This window comes from Chiroxiphia lanceolata, chromosome 1, assembly GCF_009829145.1.
Source record: "Chiroxiphia lanceolata isolate bChiLan1 chromosome 1, bChiLan1.pri, whole genome shotgun sequence".
NCBI lineage: Eukaryota > Metazoa > Chordata > Aves > Passeriformes > Pipridae > Chiroxiphia > Chiroxiphia lanceolata.
In genome coordinates this window covers 87,592,364-87,615,372 of record NC_045637.1, presented here as the reverse complement: position 1 = coordinate 87,615,372, position 23,009 = coordinate 87,592,364, and the positions used below count along the sequence as shown (strand labels likewise).

General features: G+C 40.8%; 2 protein-coding genes across 9 annotated transcripts in view; one reads left to right on the top strand and one right to left on the bottom strand.

Moving 5' to 3' along the window:
• The window catches only part of FARS2 (phenylalanyl-tRNA synthetase 2, mitochondrial), a 239,695-nt gene extending 231,053 nt beyond the window's left edge, over window positions 1–8,642 (bottom strand). Inside the window, exons 1-3 of one of the 4 annotated variants that reach the window (XM_032712432.1) lie at window positions 6,992–7,778; window positions 2,653–2,719; window positions 2,041–2,114 (exon numbers count right to left, since the gene is read on the bottom strand). The gene's annotated coding sequence lies outside the window, so the exon portion shown is untranslated. Of the gene's footprint in view, window positions 1–2,040; window positions 2,115–2,652; window positions 2,978–6,991; window positions 7,779–8,606 lie in introns of those variants that run through there. The other 3 variants (XM_032712457.1, XM_032712424.1, XM_032712439.1) reach the window with 3 other exon arrangements.
• Window positions 8,499–23,009, top strand: part of LYRM4 (LYR motif containing 4) — a 95,380-nt gene continuing 80,869 nt past the window's right edge. For 3 of the 5 annotated variants that reach the window (XR_004361051.1, XR_004361052.1, XM_032712563.1), the window contains exon 1: window positions 8,654–8,806. Coding sequence is in view for 3 of the 5 variants with exons in the window: in XM_032712563.1 (XP_032568454.1) it covers window positions 8,721–8,806 (86 nt within the window). In the remaining 2 variants the exon portion in view is untranslated. Of the gene's footprint in view, window positions 8,807–23,009 lie in introns of all 5 variants that reach the window. The other 2 variants (XM_032712548.1, XM_032712543.1) reach the window with 2 other exon arrangements.

Here is a 23,009-nt window from a genome sequence, read left to right as displayed (position 1 = left end):
GCTGAAAGATCATATTCCATACAGGCCCAGCAGGCTCTGCCACTCAGGGTTTGGAGTGAGAGTAGTCAGGGGACACTGGGGTCAAACGAACTCCTAATATCACGTGAGAAAATAGGATTTGGTAGAACCTGTAATATCTCTTAAATTAAGTTTATTTTAAAAAGAATAATTTAAATAACAACAGTTACTAGAATAAACACGGTGTTACCGCATACTTAGTTCAAATCTATCTGGCAGAGTTTCTGTTTTTAGAATGAATACTATATTAACAATACAACCTACCACAAGAAAACAGTGAAAAAATGGCACTATTAGAATAAGATATGTTGTGAGTGAAAGTGGGGGGTGGAATAAAAACCACAACCTGTGCATGGATGGAGAGGGACAGAAGGAAAAAACAGAAAAAGTTAACCTTTAATCTCTCTATCTGTTCAGAACAACATTCTTTCATAAAACTTGATGAAGTCAGTGTGCCAACATAAAAAAAGCAAGCAGCTTTCCTAAGTTCATCAAACCTATATAGAGTCAATATTTAGTTATATCTTCAATATTTATTAATTTTACATGTACAATACCATATCTGTCCATTTTACAATATTATCTTACCACTGGAAGAGCTGGTGTAATGCACTATGCAATTTTCACAGTGAGAGTAATTAGTATAATAAAATCAAAGTTAAAACAAATGTTGGGAAAAAAGCTACATTAAAATCTAAAATAGATAAGAAAGCAATGAAAAAAGTTATGTTAATAGTCTTAAAAGTAAGAATACTCTTAACAAAGGTCTTGAACGGTTTCTTCAAAGTGAAACCAATTCTGAAATCATACACACACAAAAAAATTAAATGAAGCACCATTAAATCTCTGTGAAGACCCAATATTTACTCTGTTTATCTGTTTTTCTCCATTTTAGATGGAGCACACATACTTCGCCAGGAATCATTTTCAAAAAAAGGAAGAAGTTAAATAACAATGAAAAGCACCTGCATAAAAATGAATTAAAAGAAACAATGTATGTACAGTGCCAGGAAAAAACAAAAACAAAAACCAAAACCAAATAACTAAAGAAACAGAAAAACCCCACAACCTGATCCTGGGCAAAACCAACACTAGGCTACAAAGTATACCTGAAAAAGCTAACCACAGAAATAGTAGAACAGGGAGATACTTAATTCAGGTCTCCAGACAGAGACCTGGGCTCTCAAAAATATTCCCAGAACAGTATTTGGTATTTTAAACTATTTCTTCCCCCTTTCCCACCTTTCAGCAGAATGTAAACCCAATCCTATTGGAAAGTTGACAGCTCCACTTCATAGGCCTGCATCCCCATCTAAACTGCCACACATTCTCATTTTGAGGTAACACACAAAACTTTATGAAGAGTCACAAACACACATTGCCTTTAAATTATTCTGCCATGGGGCCAGGGACGTAACAGACTGGAAGGCTGAAAGATTTGTAAAAACACAACTATTGCCTCTCCCAAGAGCTCCCTGAGCTCCCTCACCATTCACCAGAGCATCCTATGCTGAATTCTGACCTGCATCAATTATAACTGGTTTGGAAGTAGGGAGAACCTAATTCTGCCACCTCCTCACACGCTGAACAGTAACTTATTGTCTAGGTGGTTCGGCAGATTTCAAAGGGATTATATTCAAAGATATGGAAATACTCTGATATAAGGATGATAGAATTTGTCCTTCTGAATTTCTTCTTTGGAAGATTATCATCTTCTACCTATTTATCTATTGTTATTATTGTTATCTACCTATCTTTATGTCTCAAGTCTCAAAAGTTTCTTTGTTTTTGTATTAGGACTAAAGAAATGCATCAATTCTATACGGAAAGCAACTTTAGATAGCCAGCACACCTGTCTTTAGCAGCTGGTGAAGATGAAGAAATATTTTTAATTATTAAATAAATTAAAATTCAATTATTAATTAAAATGGAGAAGGACTGAAAACTTGTTACTAACTAAAAAGGCTGGCACTGTTTGTGGCAAAGAGATTCAGAAAGCTAAATTTATTTTAAATTATTTACCTGCAAGCAGAGATAATCTTTCCTCAGCTCTGTTAGCTTTAGTCAGTCCTTTGTTTCTTCTCTTCAGGGACTGTCTGAAAGAAAAATTTTGACACAGTCATCCCAAATACAAAAACCAGAAACAGAAATAAAATAAAAAGGAAGTTCTATCTAGAAGTGTGAAGGCATGTAAGGAAATACTGACAATTCAGTTGATCTTACAAATGCATCAGAAACGTCATATATATAGGAATATGTCCCTAATGCACTGTCACACGTGGCCAGAGCTCTGAGGACATAAAACTGATAGTGACACAAGATGAAAGATAAAAATGTCAAAGATCATGCAAAAGTAAGTATTTTAAACTCTACTACAATTCCTAATATGGCTACATTGTTTTCCTCATTTCAACTAAAACATTGCTCCGTAGTTTTCTTTCCTCCCCAGAAAAAATTTGTTTCAGCTTCCTATTCAAACTGTTGGTTTTTTAGCTGGACTAAAAGTCCAAGTTACCAGAACAAAAAGTCATACAGATGCACAGCATTATATAAAATGAAAATGTGTTACAAGTGGAAAATCATTCCCCCTCCCCATGTCCCACAGTCAGAAAACTAAATAGATAGCCTACTTACAATACACTTAATCCTTGATGATTTACACATCCATTGTAAAGCAAAATTTTGCTTAATTTTTCTTTCCCTAAAAAAATTAAAAATATTAGTTTCTTCCACATGTCCCGTTATCAGAGGTCATACCTTTCCCCAACGGCACCTTTTCAACACATTATACAAGAACTTTCTACTTCTACCTTACCTTGGAGAACATGTTTTCTTAGATCAGCTCCACACTACTTTATAGCCATATGATACTTCCACACCTACTGATACTTTGATCCAAGAATTGCTTCTAGCAAATAATCATACAAAAAGTATTTATAAGAAAATGCTTAGTGAAGTGGATTTTCAGGGAAGGACTTAAGCAACAGTCCATGACCTGAGTAGAGCTAGCTCCTGGTATCGCCTGAGAAGAAAACCCATGCCCATAATCCACAGAGCAGAAGAACTGGGATGCACCCAAGCAGCAGGATGTCTTTGATTTCATATATCTGAGACATGGGACTGGGTAATCAGAAAAAAAAACTCACAGCACTGTGCTAGCTGTGCACCAATCCCCAGCACTGAACCACGGAGAATCTGGAATGAAGGGCATAACCTTTACCACCACAACATGACTGCGTGCATGCTTATATACTTACACACATTTTTGTGCATATTCACATGCACATTTACATATGACAAAAAATAAACTCAAGAGAAGAAGGAACTTTGCTCAAGCAAAATACCTTGCATGCAATCGTGATTGGCAGTACCATTTGTATCCAACCTGCCAAACCAGAAATCACAAGTCAGGAAAAAAGATACAGGGCTGGCTACAAAGAGACTCTCAGTTGCTCTTAAACAAAATATCAGTCCTTGTTTTACAGCTAAATACGCTCCCTAAGTTAAAAATTTCAACATCCTCTAAAAGAGGGCAGAAAAAGTACCAAAATAACTACATAAGGTGGCCTGGCTGGATGACAGCTCTTGAGAAATACGACAATAGTGTAAATCACAGAGGAGGGAGAGGAATTAAACAGCCTGACTCAAAGGGGCATAAATTAAAAAATTGGATGAACTCAGGGAAGAGGGTGACATAGGCTGAGCAACCGAAAACATTTCTGAACAGCAATACCATATAAAGTAGAATATATTTTCCCACAGAAAGGGAAGTTATTTAAGGCTAAATTTGATAAAACACTGGAAAGCATTTCTGAACTGATGAGGCCATAGATGGGAACACCTAATTAATTCTGTCCTTTATGCTTCTCATGATTAGATTTCTGAGTAAGATTGCAGTATAACAAACAACCACATAGCAAAAACATGCTAATATCTTATGGGGTTTTCATTATAAAAAATACCTTGGCTTTCATCAGCATTAAGGTTCGAAGTGTCATTCACATTTGATGCAACTATTACACACTGAACTATTTAAGCACTATTGGTAATTTTAATCCTCTATTATTTATTCTCTTGCCTATTACTGTTACACAAAATTATTCTTTTAATTCTGGAGTTTCACAGCATTTTTATTTCAAGCATTTCAAAGTACTTTACCAACATATGTCCACTAACAATATCTTTTAAAATCAATATGGTATATATCAGCAATGCATATCATCAATCCAGAAGTTCTTCTGGGATTGCTGAACTGTTTCATATCAGCTGCTTAATTATCAGCCAACACAATGCCCATGAAGTCCTCTGCTGTTGCACACTGCCACAAGAAATTAGAAAGTTAAAACTGTGGCCAACAAGGAAAACAAAATTTGGTGTTTCTTTCAGTTCAGTGCCTGCAGCACAGGAGATCATGAACCAGTAAAGGTTTAGGATCAGTGGTAAAACAGGTATTCCCTTAGAAGACCAAGTATTACAACAGAAAATGCACTACTGGTCGGAATTTGGTTTTTGTATTATTACTGTTCTTACAATCTTACTTTAAAAAATACATGACATTCTGCAATTCAGTTGGAAGGAGATGGGGAAAACTCACAAAAACTGAGATAAGAATTTTATTATGGTTTTTCCTTCCCTTTGACCTTCTAGGCAAAATTTTTCAAAATGCACGAAGAATTTAGGAGTACAGCTGAATTTGAAACATGGAAGTTTCTCCTCCTGAATAAAAATATTCCTTTCTTTAGGGCAACCAATTAAATATAAATATTTTAATAGTAGAGTGAGTCAAGGCCTCCTGTTAATAGTGTGGAAATCTTATTAATTATAGGGAATGGTTAAATTATAGTTTGCTACACTTGACACTAAGATCCTGAAATTCTTGTGATTTACAGTCCTTCTTTTAACGGTCCTACTCTGCTGTATAGGATCTCCCTGTGCACAACACTGTCAATCAGGAACTAAGAGCAGAGAAGAAGAGAGACATCATACCACAGCAGCAGGGTAAAGTTAGCAATGTTGTCATAAACTGAAAAACAATAATTAAAAGAGATGATGATAATATCACAACAATCAATTATCATTCTGACCCCCAAAGAAAAATAACAAAAACCAACAGCAGTGTACCAGGAAAACACATGCTCTCTGAAAGTGTTCAGTGCCATGTCATAAAGCTGAAATAGTGCACTACAAGGAACTATTCGGCAACATACGACAAGACATCAAATATGCTCCAGAGAATAGAACAGCTGTTTCTTTTCACACCAGTCCACAGTCTCTGCAGGTATTTAATTCAAATTCCTCCTTTACTTTTAGCAGCTACATACTTAGAATATTAGTAAATATTCCAGGTACGGATACTATTTTGTCCTTCTCAAAGTGCTTATTTATCCCAAGAGATGCAGAAAGGCAAGGCACATGCCACCTTCCTTCCTCAGATCAAATGGTGAAGACAAAGACTTCTGCACAAATGAACACCCACAAACTCCTTTAGACAATAACTATATGTATCACTGCAAGTACGAAAAAATATCTCCATAAAATATAATAATTAATCAGAACTAAATTTTAAACAAGAGAGGTTTGGGGGCGGGGGGGATGGGGGAAAATCCACCCATGTACTGACTGGTTCTGGCTTGATGACTGCATTAAATTCAGGTGTGGTTTTCCCCTAGGAATGAGGAGGTAGTTAATTAAGTGGCTATTAGTGCTTCCCCATAGGCACAGGACACAACAATGTGTCATTTGAGCTCTGTCTGTCCTTCAAATTCTCTGCAGGCTTGCAGTGATGCTCATATACAAAGGCCAGCAGAAACACGTGTACTCCAGTCACAGCAGAGGCAATGTCCACTTCCTGCAGAATGACAGGACTTCTGAGACCATAATCCACTGCTTCCAAGGAAATGCAATAATAAAATACATAAGAAAATATCAATTTTTCCAGATAAAAGTGTCAGTCCAACTGCACAAAGATTACAAGTTTCTGCTAAAAATTGTTCTTCCCTCCTTGAGTGTATTATAGGTTACACTACGAAAAGGAGACAAGAGGAAAGACTTCTCTCCTTTGATAGGTTTACTTTGAATTTGATAATGCATTGCCTGATCTTATTGCTTATTCTAAACATATGGGGTTTCCAGGCTTCTTTAAGAGAAAAACATGGTTACCTAAAAAAAAAAAAAAATTAAAAAAATGAAACTCACAGAAACTGTCAGGGAGATTCAGGAACAGGATTAGCATCAGAGGCTATTTCAAAATAATTTATAATTGCTTTTCAACTATTAAATCAATACTGTTCATGTAAACAAAATTTGTTTAATGCTTTCATCCTAATTACTCTCTCACCTTTTAGAGCTGAAGATTGTAACAAGAAAACTTTATTTCCAACAATAACTGAAGGTTCTTGCAAAATTCCATGGAACAACTGCCACGCTCATCCACAGAATGATGTCACATAACTTTGTTAAACTCTCAAACCTAAGTTTTGCTTATCCCAGCGTTGTAGTTGCTTACGTTTTTCTAGAAAAATGCAACATTTCCTCTTAACATTTCTAGTCTGGGCTTTGATAAAGAGAATATCCAAGACATTTTCTATGTATGGAAAAACCTCCATCTCCAGAAGCCTAAATGGGCTGCTCTACATACCTGTAGAGATGAATTTGACATAATTCCATGTGTGTCTTTATTTACACTCTACACAGAACTATTTTAGTTCTTTGCAACAAACTGTAAATTGTATTAGATGCACAACTGACACAAATAATAATACCCAAAGCGCATATACAACAAAACAAGTTTAATTAGTAGCAGCAATTGAAACACTTTTGCCAGAGACATGTAGAATATCCACATGATAGATATTTATACATCTACTATATAAAAAGCATACTGTGGAGAAAGTAGGAACTGTCATGATTATAAATAAATTTTATTATTAATAACATTAAAATATCAGTATTAAATATACCTGCAGCACCATACCTGTAAGGTACAAAGTTATTCTGCAGTGGTAAAACTTTCTGCAAAGGAGGATGCTAGATATGTGCTGTTTCCAGCAACAAAAGGATCAGGATGCCTCTGGTATAAACAGTAAAAGAAGTTCTTAAGCAGAAAAAGAGGCCCACCCTCACAGCAGAGAGGAAAGACCAAAAATTAGCAAATAAACAGGTAGAATCTACTTTTTAAATGGCTTCGGTCTGTTGTTCTGTGGACTGTAAGATACAGAGGCACTTGTACACGGATTCCTTACTGTATCCTACCCTCTCCAAGGCCAGTTTCAGCACACATGGGACCTGTGTGTTAAATTTACCCAAAGTTCAACACAGTTATTCATTTTCTGAAAACCTGTACAAATGGAGAACCTTAGAGGAGGGCACTGATAAAACCCATGTGGTCATTTCTCAGGGCGGTGAAAAAAGCAAGAAAAGGAGTTACGAAATAGAGATTTCCCATTGAAATAAAAGCATTGAAAGCACTGAAATAAAAAGAGGCAGGAAATCCTTGCTAACCTCTGTCAGAGGCTCTCACTACTTAAACAGCAATTGAACTATAACTATACAGGTCAAGCTAGTTTAAATAGGAGATTTCATTTTAAAACGGGATATTGAGAGAAGAACAACTCACATGACACAGTAACACACTCGAGTCTAGTACACTGGCACTGATGAACACTGACTGCAAATGTCTGCAGTGATTTCACAGTATCACAGAATATTTAGGGTTGGAAGGGACATCTGGAGATCTCCTAGCCCAGCCCCTCTGCCAACGCAGAGTCACCTAGAGCAGGTTACATGGGGGGGAGGTGTCCAGGAAGGTTTGGAATGTCTCCAGACAGGGAGACTCCACAACCTCCCTGGGCAGCCTGTTCCAGTGCTCTGCCACCCTCAGTGTAAAGCTCTTCCTCATGCTGAGGTGGAACTTCTTGAGTTTATGTCCACTGCTCCTTGTCCTGTCTCTGGGCACCACTGAAAAGAGCCTGGCACCCTCCTCTTGGCACCCGCCTTTGAGATATTTAGATGCATTGATGAGATCCCCTCTCAGTCTTCTCCAGACTAAACAGGCACCGCTTCTGCAGTCTCTCCTCATAAGAGAGATAGATGATCGAGACCCCTCATCATCTTTGAGGCCCTCCACTGGACCCTCTCCAGTACAGGAACATTGACTGCAAACGTCTACAGCGATTTCGATGCAATCCCCTGGCACACATCACTTGTTGCTAGCTTCCAGCCCCGGACCACATCTCACCGCGTGTGACACACCAACAAGCGCGGAGTGGGCACCGCCACGCTGCTGTCACCGACCAGCGTCTCTGAGCGCTGCTTTCGCTTTCCCTGCCGCTCGGGCCTCCCTGCCCGTCTCGGGCCTTTCACAGGGGCACGGCCGAGCCCGACAGGAACCTCGGGGCAGGTCGCGCCTTGTGCCCCCCGCCGGAGCTGCCGGGCAGGCCCGACACGGCAGGACCCGGCCTCCCGGGCCCCCCAGGCCCCCGAGCCCGCCGCCCCGGGGGCTGCCCCGCCCGGGGACGCGCCTTGCCTTCTCCTCTCCCCGCCCCGCCCGGGCCTTGCATCGGGCCTGGGCCGAGCCGCCACTCACTCACCGCCGGCCCTGCGGCCCCGCTCCCGCCGCGGCTGCGCCCGCCCGACGCGGGAGGCGGGAGGGCGGGGAAAAGGGGCCCCGCCGTGGCGGGAGGAGCCGCCCCGGTGCCGGCAACATGGCAGCGTCCAGCCGTGCCCAGGTGCTGCGGCTGTACCGCGCCCTGCTGCGGGAGAGCCAGCGCTTCAGCGGCTACAACTACAGGTGCGGGGAAGGGCTCTGGGGGGGACGGTGGCACCGGGTCTCTTTGCCGAGGCGTGGGGGTCCCGGCGGCGCTTGGGGCAGGGCCGCGGGCGCGGGGCAGTGCGGAACACGGGGAGCCTCGGGGGGAGCCGAGCCTGCCCTGGAGGCGGGAGCGACAGCGGGACGTGCACCGTCCTGGGCCTGGCTCGGAGCGCGGGGAATGGGCAGCCTTTGGTCCCTGTGCCAGACCCAGGGCTGCCTCGAAAGCACCAGGTTATGGGCCATGCCTGCTGTAAGAGGAAGGGACAGGACAGAGACTGTCCTGACCTGGAGTACTGTATCCAGTTCTGGGCTCCTCAGTACAAGAACAACAAGGACCTCCTGGGTCCAGCAAAGGGCCGCAAAGATGTTTAGGGGTCTGGAGCATCTCTCTGATGAGGAGAGACTGAGGGAGCTGGGCCTGTTTAGTCTGGAGAAGAGACGACTGAGAGGGGATCTCATCAATGCATCTAAATACTTCAAAGGGAGGTGTCAAGAGGATGGTGCCAGACTCTTTTTGGTGGTGCCCAGAGACAGGACAAGGAGTAATGACCATGAACTAAAACACATGAAGTTCTACCTCAATATGAGGAAGAGCTTCTTTACATTGAAGGTGGCAGAGCACTGGAACAGGCTGCCCAGAGAGGTCTCTCTCTCTGGAGACATTCCTAATCCACTTGGGCTCTGCTCTAGGTGACCCTTCCTTGGCAGTGGGGTTGGACTAGGTGATCTCCAGAGGTCCCTTCCAACCCTAAATAATCTGTGAACTTGACAAAGTTCGTGTCTAGTCTGGCTGCTGTGTCTCTCCTGGAAGGGAAGAGCCGGAGCCAGGTTACAGCCAAACCCTGCCACCATGTGCTTTGTCCAGGCTCAGGGTGCTGTGTGCAAGGGGAGCAGGGTTCACTCATCCTGCCACAGGATGCTACACTGCCTGCCTGCCTTCTCTGGTTATCAGTGAAAGACACGCACTGTTTTTTGGCAAAGGTTAAGCATAAGCCTGGTGAATGTTAGATAATCTGCTGTGTGTACAGGGGGTGCTACCCACCAGCACTGCAAAATTGCGTTGTCCACTGGTAGTTTATTCACTTTTCCACTTAACTGGACCACAGGCAGAGACATGTGAGCTACTTTTGCAGTGAATCATCTCCAGCTGGGAAGAATTGGGAACAAAAGCCTCTGAACTTGCGTAACCGTGGTGCACTCTGTGCTCTTCAAGGCACAAGTATTCCACAAACCTCATGAGAAGAAAGACTGTGGGGCTGAAATTGAACTAGCGCTAATAAACCTTCATTGCCAACTCCACACAGCAGTTCAATCGTGTTCCCTTGCTATCAAGGCCGCCTTCTGCTTTTCACTGTCCTGAGTATCCCAGGTTGCCCTGGTTCTGGCTAACAAAGAAAGGATTGTATGTAATGAAGATGGCTTGAGGCCCATGAGATGTGCAGTTGGTGAAGCTCTTGTTTGGGTCACGGCATGCTTTCTGCAATGGGTTTGTGCTGGAGGGTGAACAGTGAGGAAGCTGAATCTGCAGCAATCAGTGGAAGCAAGCCAGCACCACCTCACTGGTTGTACCAGTAAGTGGTGGCACTAGCCTCACAGACAGTATATGGACCCCTCCCTCTGCTCAGCCCCTTGCTGCTGGAGCACAGGGGAAGTTGTTGTAATCGCTTGCCTATAAACCATACTCAGAGCCCAGGCCCCTACCTCAGATCCCCCAAAAAATGAAGTATGTACCTGGTTCACTGGCAAATTTTAAAGGATAGAAAACTAAGATATATGTTTACCTTGCATGTCTGATTTTTGACACCATATCAAAGTGCAAGTTGTCTCTTTCTGTAAGGGAAAGATCTCCGTTTTTGATGGGTCTGTCCTCAGACACTGTAAATTCAGCAACCATATTAAATCTTGTGGTGTATACACATTTGTGAGCACTAAAAGCAATAGCATTTTCTAGCAAGAAATGATCAGCAGCTGTTATGTTTAGAGATCTGCTGGGATGACAACAACAATTCTGCCTCTGTGTTCATGCCACACCCACAGGTAAAATAGGTGCCCCTTAGCTTCTTCTATGCCAAGATAAGCAGTCCTGCCATGTCCTCAGGGCTGCTGTAACATGATATGGCAGTACACTGGAGTTAAACTAAGGACTTCCTAAAGAACCAACTTGTAGCAAAGTAGGAAGTATTAAAGATTAATATTATTGATTTGTGATTTCGGTTAGAGAATGTCAGAATACTTTGTTATTGCAAACAGTGCATATTTGTAAGCATACGTCTGGAGTATGATCAGCTGTTTATTGTCACCTTATTTGCTTACTGTGCTTTTTCTCCTAATTTTGTTGCCCTGGTTTAACCTGGCTGGCAGCTAAACACCACACAGCTGCTCGCTCACTCCCCGCTTCCCAGTGGGATGGAGGAGAGAATGGGGGGGGAGCGGGAGGGAAAGTAAAATTTGTGGGTTGAGATGAAGACATTTAATAGGACAAAAGAATTAATGGATAATAATAATAGAATCAGAATATACAAAACAAGTGATGCACATACAGTTGCTTACCATTTGCCAACCAATGCCCAGCCAGTTCCCAAGCATCAGCCCCCAGCCAGCTTTCTCCCTAGTTCATATACTGAGCATGATACCGTATTGTATGAAATATCTTTTGGGCCAGTTTGGATCATCCTGGCTGTATTTCCTCGCAGGTTCTTGTGCCCCTGCCTACTTGCTGGTGGGTTGGTGTGAGAAGCTGAAAATTTCTTGACTTAATGTAAACCCTGCTTACCAACAGCTGAGACATCAGTGTGTTATCAACATCACTCTCATCCTAAATCCAAACCACAGCACTGTGCCAGCTACCAGGAAGAAAATTATCTCTATCCCAGACAAACCAGGACAGGTGTACATATAGATTGTGGTGGAAAATTCAATATTTTTTGTTTATGACTTTCCTGGCAAATATATTCTGTATGTCATCTAGTAGTGCTGGATTTTCTTCTACCATCTGGAAGAACTTGACCAGTAACTTTGAAGAATAGCATTCATGTCTTAGAGTAACTGAGGTCACCACTGTCAATCTTCAGAATAACACAGGAGCATCTCCAGAGTCCTGAAGTAAATGTCACAGAGTATTTAGAGGCCCAGATGTATAGGCCAGGTTTTAACATCAGGGAGAGAGAATTTAGTAGACTGTAAGTAATTTCATGTCTGCCCTTCTGCCTTATTACCCATGCAGACAGTCTGAGGAAGGGAGAGTGACTTGTACTGGGGGAAAATCAATATGCAGAGAGGCAAGATGTTAGGTTTTGAGTCAAAAAGATGGTTTGTAATGAGTGTACTATTCTGCATGGTTGACAAAATTAGAACTTCTGATGGTTTATGATGTGTTGGATTACAATCTCAACTAAATAGATTTAAGAGGTATTTCTAAATATCATTTGTGATTTAAATAATGGCATTATGTTATGTCTGGTTTTGGTACAGAAAACATCTGGTTGTGAATGAAGATAATCCGAACTTAAAAGTTTCTTGTTTGTTTAATGTGACTGAAGCTCAGTGGTCTTAATACATGGGAATCTAGTGGAAGGGAGTTCTCTTCAGAAGGGCAGCGCAGGGCTGGAGCAGATCTCCCTTGAGGGAGTTTGTCATCTCCATTCTTGAAGGTTTCTGTGACAGGTTTAACCAAACAGCACCATGGCTGACCTGACCTTGTTACATGTAGGCCTACTTCAAGTGTGATGTTAGCCTGGATAAGTTCCAGAGATTCTAGCTAAGCAACATTACTATGATTTTCACATCCCTAGCCTTCCTTGGCCTGTAAAGATAATAACAGTGAGTAATAAGTTCAGGGTAGCATCATATGGCATGCTTCCAGCTCATTTCCTTTCTATTTCTTTAATTTCTTGTAGTTATGAGCAGTGTCAGAAGCTTTAAGTCTCTCTGTTGGAATTTTTCTGCAAGTAATTTTTTTATGGTTTTTTTAAGGTCTTTTCTTGATTTATTGTAAATTTATTTCAGTTATCCATTATGTTCTCTGTTAATTGGTGGATGTTGTATTTTTATTTATAGATACATTTTTTCCTCGTCTCTGTAAATTGCATTTTAATGGAATTGATTTTTCTATTAGAATGTGCAATATTATTTGATTAATAAAACTACCCAGTATATAGAAGAATCAGGGAAAAAAATTGTCAAAACAGATTTTGCATTGGAAACAAGTTAATTGAATGCATGCAGTTTCATCTGAGGCATGTCCTTCAAGATTTTGAAACTAGTACATCTGATTTTTGCAAATCTCTGCTAACCTAACAACAAAACCGAACAAAATAATTTGCACTGGTTTTTCAGTGCCAGTTGCTCTTCCTGCTTTGACCAGCATGGTTGTTGATCTGATCTTAGGGAGTCACAGAACACAGAGCCATAGAACAGTCTCAATATTGCTAGCTGTTGTTCTCAGGGGGGACTTCAGCTTATGGGATATCTACTGGGAATATAATACAGCAAGAAGGGAAGCAGTCTAGGAGGCGTCTGGAGTGTGTGCAAGATAAATTCCTAAAACAGCTGATGAGGGAACCAATTAGGGAAGATGCCCCGCTGGACCTGTTTTTTGCCAACTGTTGGGTGATGTAACTGTTGGAGGACACCTTGCACAAAGGGATTGTGAAACTACAGAGTTTTCAATTCTCAGAGAAGTAAGGTGGAGGGGGATCAGGAGAACTGCCACCTGGACTTCCAGAGGGTAGACTTTGGCCTGTTTAGGAGACCAAGTGAGTCGCTTGAGAGGCAGTCCTGAAGGACAAAGGTGTCCAGGAAGGCTAGACATTCTTCAAGAAGGAAATATTCAAGGCGCAGAACCCGGCTGTCCTCATGTGCTGAAAGATGAGCCAGCAGGGAAGAAGGCCAGCCTGGCTGAACAGAGAGCTTTGGCTGGAACTCAAAGGGGAAAAAAAGAAAAAAAAAAGGCAGAGTTTTTGACCTTTAGAAGAAAGGGCAGGCCACTCAGGAGGACTGCAAGGATAGCATGAGGATATGCAGAGAGAAAAACAGAAGAGCCAAAGCCCAGCCAGAACTTAATCTGGCTACTGCCATAAAAGAAAATAAAAAATGTTTCTATAAATACATCAGCAACAAAAGGAGGGCTAAGGGTAATCTCCATCCTTCATTGGATGCAGGGGGAAACATGGGGACACAGGATAAGGAAAAGGCAGAGGTACTTAATGCCTTCCTTGCCTCAGTCTTAATAGTAAGACCATTTGTTCTCTAGGTCTCCAGCCCCTTGAGCTGGAAGACAGGAACAGGGAGCAGAATGAAGCCCTCATAATCCAAGGGGAAATGGTTGGCGACCAGCTACAGCACTTAGACAGGCATGTGGGGCTAGGTGGGATCCACAGAGGTATAATGAGGGAGCTGGCAGAAGAGCTCACTGGGCCACTTTCCATCTTCTATCATCAGTCCTGGCTAACCAGGGAGGTCCCGGGAAACTGCAGGTTAGTCAATGTGGTGCTCATCTACAGAAAAGATCAGAAGGAGGATCCAGGGATCTATAGGCCCGTCAGCCTGACCTCAGTGCCGTGGAAGGCCATGAAGCCAAATATCTTTAGTGCCATCACACAGCATGTGCAGGACAACGATGGGATCAGACCATGCCAGTGTGGGTTTGCAAAAGGCAGGTCCTGCCTGAGCAACCCAGTCTTCTTCTATGAGTGGGTGACTCTGTCCTGGTTTCAGCTGGGCTAGAGTTAATTTTCTTCCTAGTATCTGATAAAGTGCTGTGTTTTGGATTCAGTATGAGAATAATGTTGCTAACACACTGACGTTTGATTGTTGCTAAGTAGTGCTTCACCTAGGTCAAGGACTTTTCAGTGTGTTGTGCTCTGCCAGTGAGGAGGTGCACAAGAAGCTGGGAGAGGGAACATGGTCAGGACAGCAGACGCCCAAACTGTCCAAATGGATATTCCTTACCTTAGAATGTCATGCTCGGTATATAAACTGGGCAGAGATGGCTGGAAGGGACCGACTGCTGCTTGGGGGCAGGCTGAGCGTCGGTCAACAGGTGAAGAGCAATTGTATTGTGCATCACTTGTTTCTATTGGGTTTTATTTCTCTCTTCCTTTTATCTTTTTTTTGTTTTGTTTGTTTTTATTATTGTTATTAGTACTATATTTTACTGTTTTCTCATTCTCCTCCCCATCTGCCTGGGGGCAGTGAGGGGGAATGAGAGAGCAGGTGGACTGCTGTGTTACTTAGTGTCCAGCTGCGGCTGAACCACGACAGACCTGCTTAGTGGATGAGGAAGAGGCTGTGGATGTTGTCTACCTAGAGACCATTTCTCATAACATTCTCCCGGAGAAACTGGCTGCTCATGGCTTGAACAGTGTACTTGTTGCTGGATAAAAATCTGGTTTCATGTTCAGGCCCAGAGAGTGGTTGTGAATGGAGCTACATCTGATTGGTGGGTGGTCACAAGTGGTGTTCCCCAGGGCTCAGTATTAGGGCCAGTCCTATTTTATATCTTTACCCATGATCTGGACAAGGGGATTGAGTGCAGCCTTGGCCAGTTTGCAGGTGACACCAAGATGGGCAGGAGTGTTGATCTGCTGAATGGTAGGAAGGCTCTACAGATGGATTTAGACAGGCTGGATCAATGGGCTGAGCCAATTGTATGAGGTTCAACACAGCTGAGTGCCAGGTCCTGCCTTTGGGTCACAAAAACCCCTTGCAGTGCTACAGGCTGGGGGAAGAGTGGCTGGAAAGCTGCCCAACAGAAAGGGACTAGCAGCTGAACAGGAGCCAGCAGTGTGACCAGGTGGCCAAGAAGGCCAAAGGCATCCCTGGCCTGTGTCAGAAATAGTGTGTCCAGCAGGACTAGGGAAGCAATTGTCCCCCTATACTCAGCACTGGTGGGACCACACCTTGAGTGCGATGTTCAGTTCTGGGCTCCTCACCAGAAGAAAAACACTGAGGTGCTCAGCCATGTCCGGAGAAGGACAACAGAGATGGTGAAGGGTCTAGAGCACAAGTCTGATGAGGAGGACTTTTTCATTCCTCAGGGAAAGGGGTCTGCTATGCACTGATCAAGTAGGTCGACTTGGCAGACTGCAAGGGTATTCTGCTCGTGGGCTTTGGGCTGAGGGGTTTAATGCTCTTGATTTCAGAAAAGGACTCTGGCCACACCATATCATAGAATCATAGAATTAGCCAGATTGGGAGGGCCTCTGAGATCATCAAGTCCAACCCTTGGTCCACTACCACCACGGTTACTAGACCATGGCACTAAGTGCCACATCCAGTCTCATCTTAAAAACCTCCAGGGATGGAGAACCCACCACTTCCCATGAGCCCATACGGAGGAGGGAAGCTGCTCAAAAGGTGCCATCTCCTGCTGCTGTTACAGTAGGAAAGATGATGTCCAGGAGTAAGTTATTACTGCCATAGCAAGTCAGGCTATCCATTTCTGTGTGGCACCTGTCTCAATGGTTCCTCAAACCAGGGAAGGAGCAGGTTACGGGAATATACACACCAGTTCAGAACTTTCATGAGAGCACCTGGATTTTTGCACAAATATAGGTTGAGTTGACTTGTACTTGCATAATGTCCTGTTTTTCAAGAGGGCATATAGTTTTAAGATTCTGCTAGCAACTCTTTTGACAACATAATTCACACCAAGTTAAATTTTTCCAGAACACTCTTTTTTCAAAAATGTGTTTCTTTCTCTTCCTTCCAACATACCTTATTTTGTCACTTTAATTGAAAAATCTCACTTTGTTTTTAGTCCTTGGTCTACAGAATCCTGTCACTGTCTTTTTTTTCACTTTTGTCACTCAGGTATTTTAACAGTCTTGTTAAAAATTTTGCATGTGACAGGTATCGAAGCTGAATAAGCCTTTTTCTTGCTGGATCTCCTAATGAAGTTTGTGACTGACAAGATGTGCCAGCAGATTGTTTATGTTTCTCTGTGTTAGGGACAAAAAAAAGACTAAATGGTGATTAAAAAGAAAAAAATTCCAAACAATAATGAAAAAGGGAGGCATGCCATGTTATAGAAAGTACTGGGTTCTGTCCAAAGTGGTAGTTTGTAGCTGAGATAAGAAATGCAGGAAAAAAATAAAATTGTCAGTTCTGTCCAGCAGAGATGTCTGACTTCTTTGTAGGAATAAGATGACAGAATTTCAGCTTTACAGTATGTGTTTTTCCTTGGCTGTGCAAAGAAGGCAGATAACTTATTTTTGTTCTCTCTCTTTGTAATTGCTGTCTGCGTTCTGAGTGATGATAAACTTTAGGAGTCTTTGAGTTAATTTCTCATATGATGAGTATGTGGCTCCCTCTGTAATGTACTTCAAAAGTATGAAAAAGTCAGGGCTGCAAGCAGCTGTGATATTCCAGAGCCCGGGGTGCAGGGTGGTTTCCATCCTATGCTATTGCAGACACTTGTTTTCACCTGGCAGCGGCATGGCCCAAAGTCACAAGTAAACAGGCACTACATGTTTGCAGATCATTTTGTAGAGCACTCACAGGTTTGTGGTTGGCCTTACTGATGTCTCTTTCCTTGGGGAAATTTTAGCTATTGTTTCAGTGACCACATATTATTTTGCCATTAGATTATTTTAGGCTCTTTTGTGTATATTATATTGCCTTATTTTGTCAGAATCATGTATGCTTGAATAGAGATGTCAGTATTCTAAGAGCTCTGGATGCTGCTCAGTGTTCTGATTAGGATGAGAACTGTGAAAAGGACTGAGATGATGACACTGAATTGTAGTAAAACGTGGAAATATCTAGAGGAAAATCTAGAGGTATAAGAGCATGATTTTGGATTGGGGTGTGACAGTATTGAAGTATTTCCATTTGACTTCAGTATTGTGTATATATATAACATATTTTTGAATGACAACTAAACTATTCTATTCCAGAAATGTCAAAACATAACCATTAGATACCATCAGAACGTATTTCTTTGAAAAGGAATTTTAAACTAAATGGAAACAGTTTGGCTAAATATTTTGATTTCTTTATAGTAACATTTCCCAACTGAAAATCATTACTTCTAAGTTCCATTGATCATGTTCATTTGCAGTTGCTGTCTTGGATTTAAAGGTTCAACAGTGATTGTCATTTTCCAAATACATTCATTTTACCCTTGTAAAATTATGCTCTTCCTAAGCAATAAATGATATCTATGCATTGGATTTGGTGTAATTTTCTTGACTTCCTTTTTTTTTTTTTCTTTTGACAGAGGAGGATTTTGAATAGTAATAATTTGAAGGAAGAGTTTGGAGCACATATGTGGCATACAGAGATCTGGAAAAACTGAAATTTTATATTTGTAAGACAGATGAGTGGGGACTTCCTCAAAAGACTGATTTGCTGGTTTAGTTGTTTTGTTATTTTAGGAAAGGCACCAAATTGACTAAATCTGCTGTGGCCGCTTATTATTCTTTCTATAGCACAGTAGAAGAGGGACATATTTCTTCTTACATAACATTTATTTACCAGTGGTATTTGTTTGAGAACTAATGATAATAATAGAAAAATTACTGCCTCTGGTACTGATTCATGCCCGTGGACATATGCATATGATTTCTGGTTGATGAAAAACACTCTGTAATGGAAATATAGTTCCAAAGTATTAAAATGCTGTCCTCCTCCTTTCCTTATTCTTGGATGTGGATTTAACACTTACTTCCTCACCACATCCATGTGTTGCAGCCCATAATGAAAAGATGCTGACCTTGTAACATCGAGTTGGTTCAAGGCACAGTAGACACAAGTTATTATTTAAAGTATTCTTTACAAGAACAGCGTTCTGGATTAAAAAAAGAAAAAAGTAATTTTGTAAGAAAAAGAAACTGCTGTAGATCAGGCAATGTTCAGAACCACTTGCTGCAGCAAAGCTCAGCAAGGATGGTCTCGAAACTGCCTCTTTGATAAAGCTCTTCCCGTGTGGTTTTGGGTTTGCTAACCAACAAAGTATAATCCTGGATTATACATGGTTGTCTCCTTTTTCAAAAAAAGTGGGCGTGAAAGGAAACTTTCTTGGTTGTTTTCTTGCATGTGTGAATACTTGAGCCAGCTGCTCCATGACTGTTTTGCACAGAACTCGGTACAGAGGATGTCCTTGCTGAGGAATATTCTTGGTGATTCTTCTTGATATAGTTCTTTCTCAAGAGTGAAGATGCCACAAATCATCCAGACAGTATGATGGCATTTTTTTCAACTTTCTATTCGATTCTATTCTACTGAATTTTTTTCCTTTTTACCTGATCTCTGTATAGAGTTCTAACATTCTTCTCAGGATGCAATGCATTTAATATGATAATAGTGAAAGAATTCAGTTGAGTTCAGCTGCTTTCTTCCTTAACAGAAAGTGTGTGAAATAGAATATTTAAAGTATTCTTCAGGAAAATTTGGAGGTCCTGTGCTGGGAATGGCTAAATGCCAGGCTTGGATGGTATTCAGAAACTCAGGACTCAGTTTAATACTTGGGACTAGACTTTCTTCAGCATCATGTTTGTTACAAAGTTTTGAGGAAAGCTGCTGCTTAGATACATTTTCTTTTTTTTTTTTTTTGTAACTTATTAAATAAATAGCAATTGGTTATATCTCATTACATCTTCTAAAGAAAAGAAGCCTATGCACAAAGTAAATACCATGTGTGTGTATGCATATTTGAATGTATTGGTGGCAAGAGGTCAGGAATTCACTTCTGCTCAATCCCAGTAATCCTTCTGCAAAATCTCTATTTAAAGCAAGCTGTGAATCCATTGTGGAAACTGGAGGAAGTATGACAGGTGTGTTAGTCTTATTAGAGAAAATCTCCATTGACAGGTCTTGATGGTCCTTTCTTGTCTGGCGTATCCTGGTCTGGAACCATTAAAGACCTGTTTTTACATCATTAGCTTGTTTAAGAGTAAGATTCTCTTATTTTAGCTGCTAGAGAAAGTGTGTATGATTTAAATTAATTAAAAATACTTCCCTGACACTGTAATTCATTCTAATACATTGTTAATAATCACTAATCCTTTGTGGTATTGAAGCTTATGTAATTAAACTTAATTCTGTGACTTTAAGTGCCTATGAAAATAATTTATTGTATCCTATGAGGTCAATATTTAGAGAGTTGTCTCCATCTTTCTCTTACACAGCATGTGATTTCTTCTAACTAGTATTTGCTTGCAGGATACATGGTATTTTTGCTTGGTAGTATTTATTTAGTGGCATCATGTATTTCCCCAACAAACATCCATGTTATCACAATACTCAGTTACAGTCACATACAGATATAAACATGTTTATTGTTTGCATAAGCAGGAGAAGTGTGGGCATGGGTTTCCTGAGAGCCTTGGTGTCAGAGAAACTCAATTTATCTTGTCACAGTTATGCATTGCGTGAATGTTAAATTTCTGCAGACTGTGTTAGAATGGCAATGAAAGAGCCAAATGTGGCCAGGGTGGGTGGTTGGGGGGGGGGGGTAGGGGGGTGGTACAGAGCCCTCATTTATTTGCATTGTTAGTCACAGTTAAGAATAGGGGAGTGGAAAGGGCCAGGTACAAGCCATCACATTTTGTGAAGTTTTGTATTGAATCACTAATGGAATTCTTTGTGAAACAATAATTCATTCACTCATCCAAATGTATTCAGTGTTTTTATTTATTTGAATAACATTAGACTGCCTCCTTCTCAGGAAAATGTTTTGAAGTCAATGTAGCTCAAATGAAATGTGTAAGATGGCCCTTGAAGTTTATAGCTTGAATTATGTTTGTGATGCCAAATAGAGCTGTATTGTGTTGCCTTGAAACTAAGCTGCTACTAAGTTTCAGAAAACATCTTTGACCCATCTAAAATATCACAGCATTTTTCTAGTCAAGTTAATTAGCAAATAGGTTTTCAAATTAATGGTCTTCACATGTAAACTAGTTTTGAAGGGAGGAACATTGATGGATTAAGTAGTTTTATTACAGGCCAAAGTAAATTATGTGTCTCGCTCGTAATGGTTTTTTCCCTGATCTAACTAATTTATAGTATGAAAATAAATGTTCAAGCGTTTTGTTTACAAAACAGTAATAAACAATGCATTTCATGTAGACCTTTAAATAGGTTTCCCGATTTCCAGAGTTATTGAGCATATTTTTTACTAAATTTAATTTATTATTTTCAGTTCATAATTTATACCCCAGATTGCTGCCTATTATTTGCAGAGTTTGCACAGAAATATGAGTATTTATCAAACCGGTGATGTCATCCTCACAATCACCTCCGAAAGCAAGGGCAACATAGGATGAATATAGTCCTATTAGCTACAGTAGTGCAGGGCTGGGCAAAAAAGTATGCTATATGTATATCTACAGAACTTCTTGTTCTGTGCACTACTGGCAGTGCTTACAAACCTGTATGGATTTTGAGGCTTGATTGTGGGCTTTTATTTCCCAACAATTTGTTGGAACCCTTGAAGGAAAAATTTTTTATCAGTGCAAGTTATTGTTACCATTAGCTGGGGACCTGGTGCTTCTGCAACTTCTGTGGGTAATTTGTTCCTAGATTGGAAACCTTTTCTGCTACCCAGGGGAATGGAAGGTCATGTCACATGTCAAAGGAAAGATAATCTGCTCATAAAATGTTATACTGGAAACATTGTTATGAAAAATAGACCACTCCTGATACCTCTTTTCCTCTCCTATTATCTCGTGAGGTAACCTTAGACAGTACTCATCTGAGTTACTGAGTTTTAAGCCCGATGTTAATTCTACATTTAGAGTAAATGTTATCTGAGAAGAACTTCTTGCAGCCAGCAATCATGTGCTTATGGGGGGGAAAAGGAGCTGGTGTTTGCTGTATGTTTTCTTTTTCCTTCCTTGCAGATAGAGGACAAAAAGTGCTACCATCACTCATGCGAGTGAATATTTTCCTGTGACTTTTAATTAGCTATTAAGTACTGTCTGGGTTTTTTTGGAGTACACTTTTGGCTTGAAATGCAGAACCTTTTTTGATATATAGTTGTACCGCTCTGAACTGTCTTATTAAATAAAATGTATATAGATATAGATACAGAAATAGAATAAGGTGAGGGTTTTTTTCCTTCTTACTTTAAGACTCTAAGAGAGAGTGTAAGAGATTGACTGGAAGATTCCTTAACAATTACTGACTCTAACCTATCTTCACCTTTAAATTTTAACATCTATACTTAACGTACTTAGGCTTGACTAGATTAAAAGACATTTGTCAATGTTTCTCTTCTTGAAGTAGGAAAGTTGATCCCTCTCTTTGTCTTCCTGAGTATTTTTGATCTCCAGTTCTGTTACAGTGATTAAACTGTTTCAATGCACAGAAGATCTGTCAGTAGGTTTATTGAATGACTTCTGTTCACTGGACTTGAGTGTTAAGTTTAATCTCATTTTTCTGTCTCAAAGCATATATTGTCTGATCAGATCAAAGTATTGCATTGTATGCTGGGATCTACAGTTTGGAAAGTTAGGGTGTATGCACCACAATTTTAGAGGTGGAGGCCATACATAGCCTAAAAGAAACTTTTTGACTGGTAGATGTTCTTTGCTTCATATTTGGCAGATAATCATCCATCCTACATTTTTTTTTATTGTCACTGTAGGAGAAATAGTAGGAAAATGGGTGTAACCCTTTTTTTTCTTTTTCTTTCTTTCTTTTATGTGAAGTAGCTTTCAAGAGTGTTGTATTACTTCACTCAGGTTTTAGTATTATACTTTGATTACTATGTTACTTCTGGACTTCAGAAAAATATGTACAATGTATAGGTCCTGAGAAACAAAATTTATTTTATTGGAGCTAGTGGAGATCTTGGATATGTCTTAGCTGATCATCATTACACCCCAAAGATATAGAGCTGTGGACATACTGTTCCATGACTAGCCTGCGCAGGGTCTGGCTTTTTCCAATGCTTGCTTGTGCTGCAAGCACTTGGGAAGTACAAGGAGTGGAGAGGTGGGCAGTGCAGAAAGTATGGTAGTTCTGGCACACAGAGGTTCTGTGTTATTTATGATGATGAAAATCAACTATGCCTGCCTCAGAACTGCAGATCTGTCTCTCTGACGTGGTGAATCAGTTGCTCAGCTTTACCGAGCAGAGTATTCTTTTCCCTTCACACCTTGCCTCTGTTCACCCATGGATCCTCCTTCTCTTTCATCTTATGAGAAGCTGCATCTGATTTCCTGTGGGGATGAAGAGA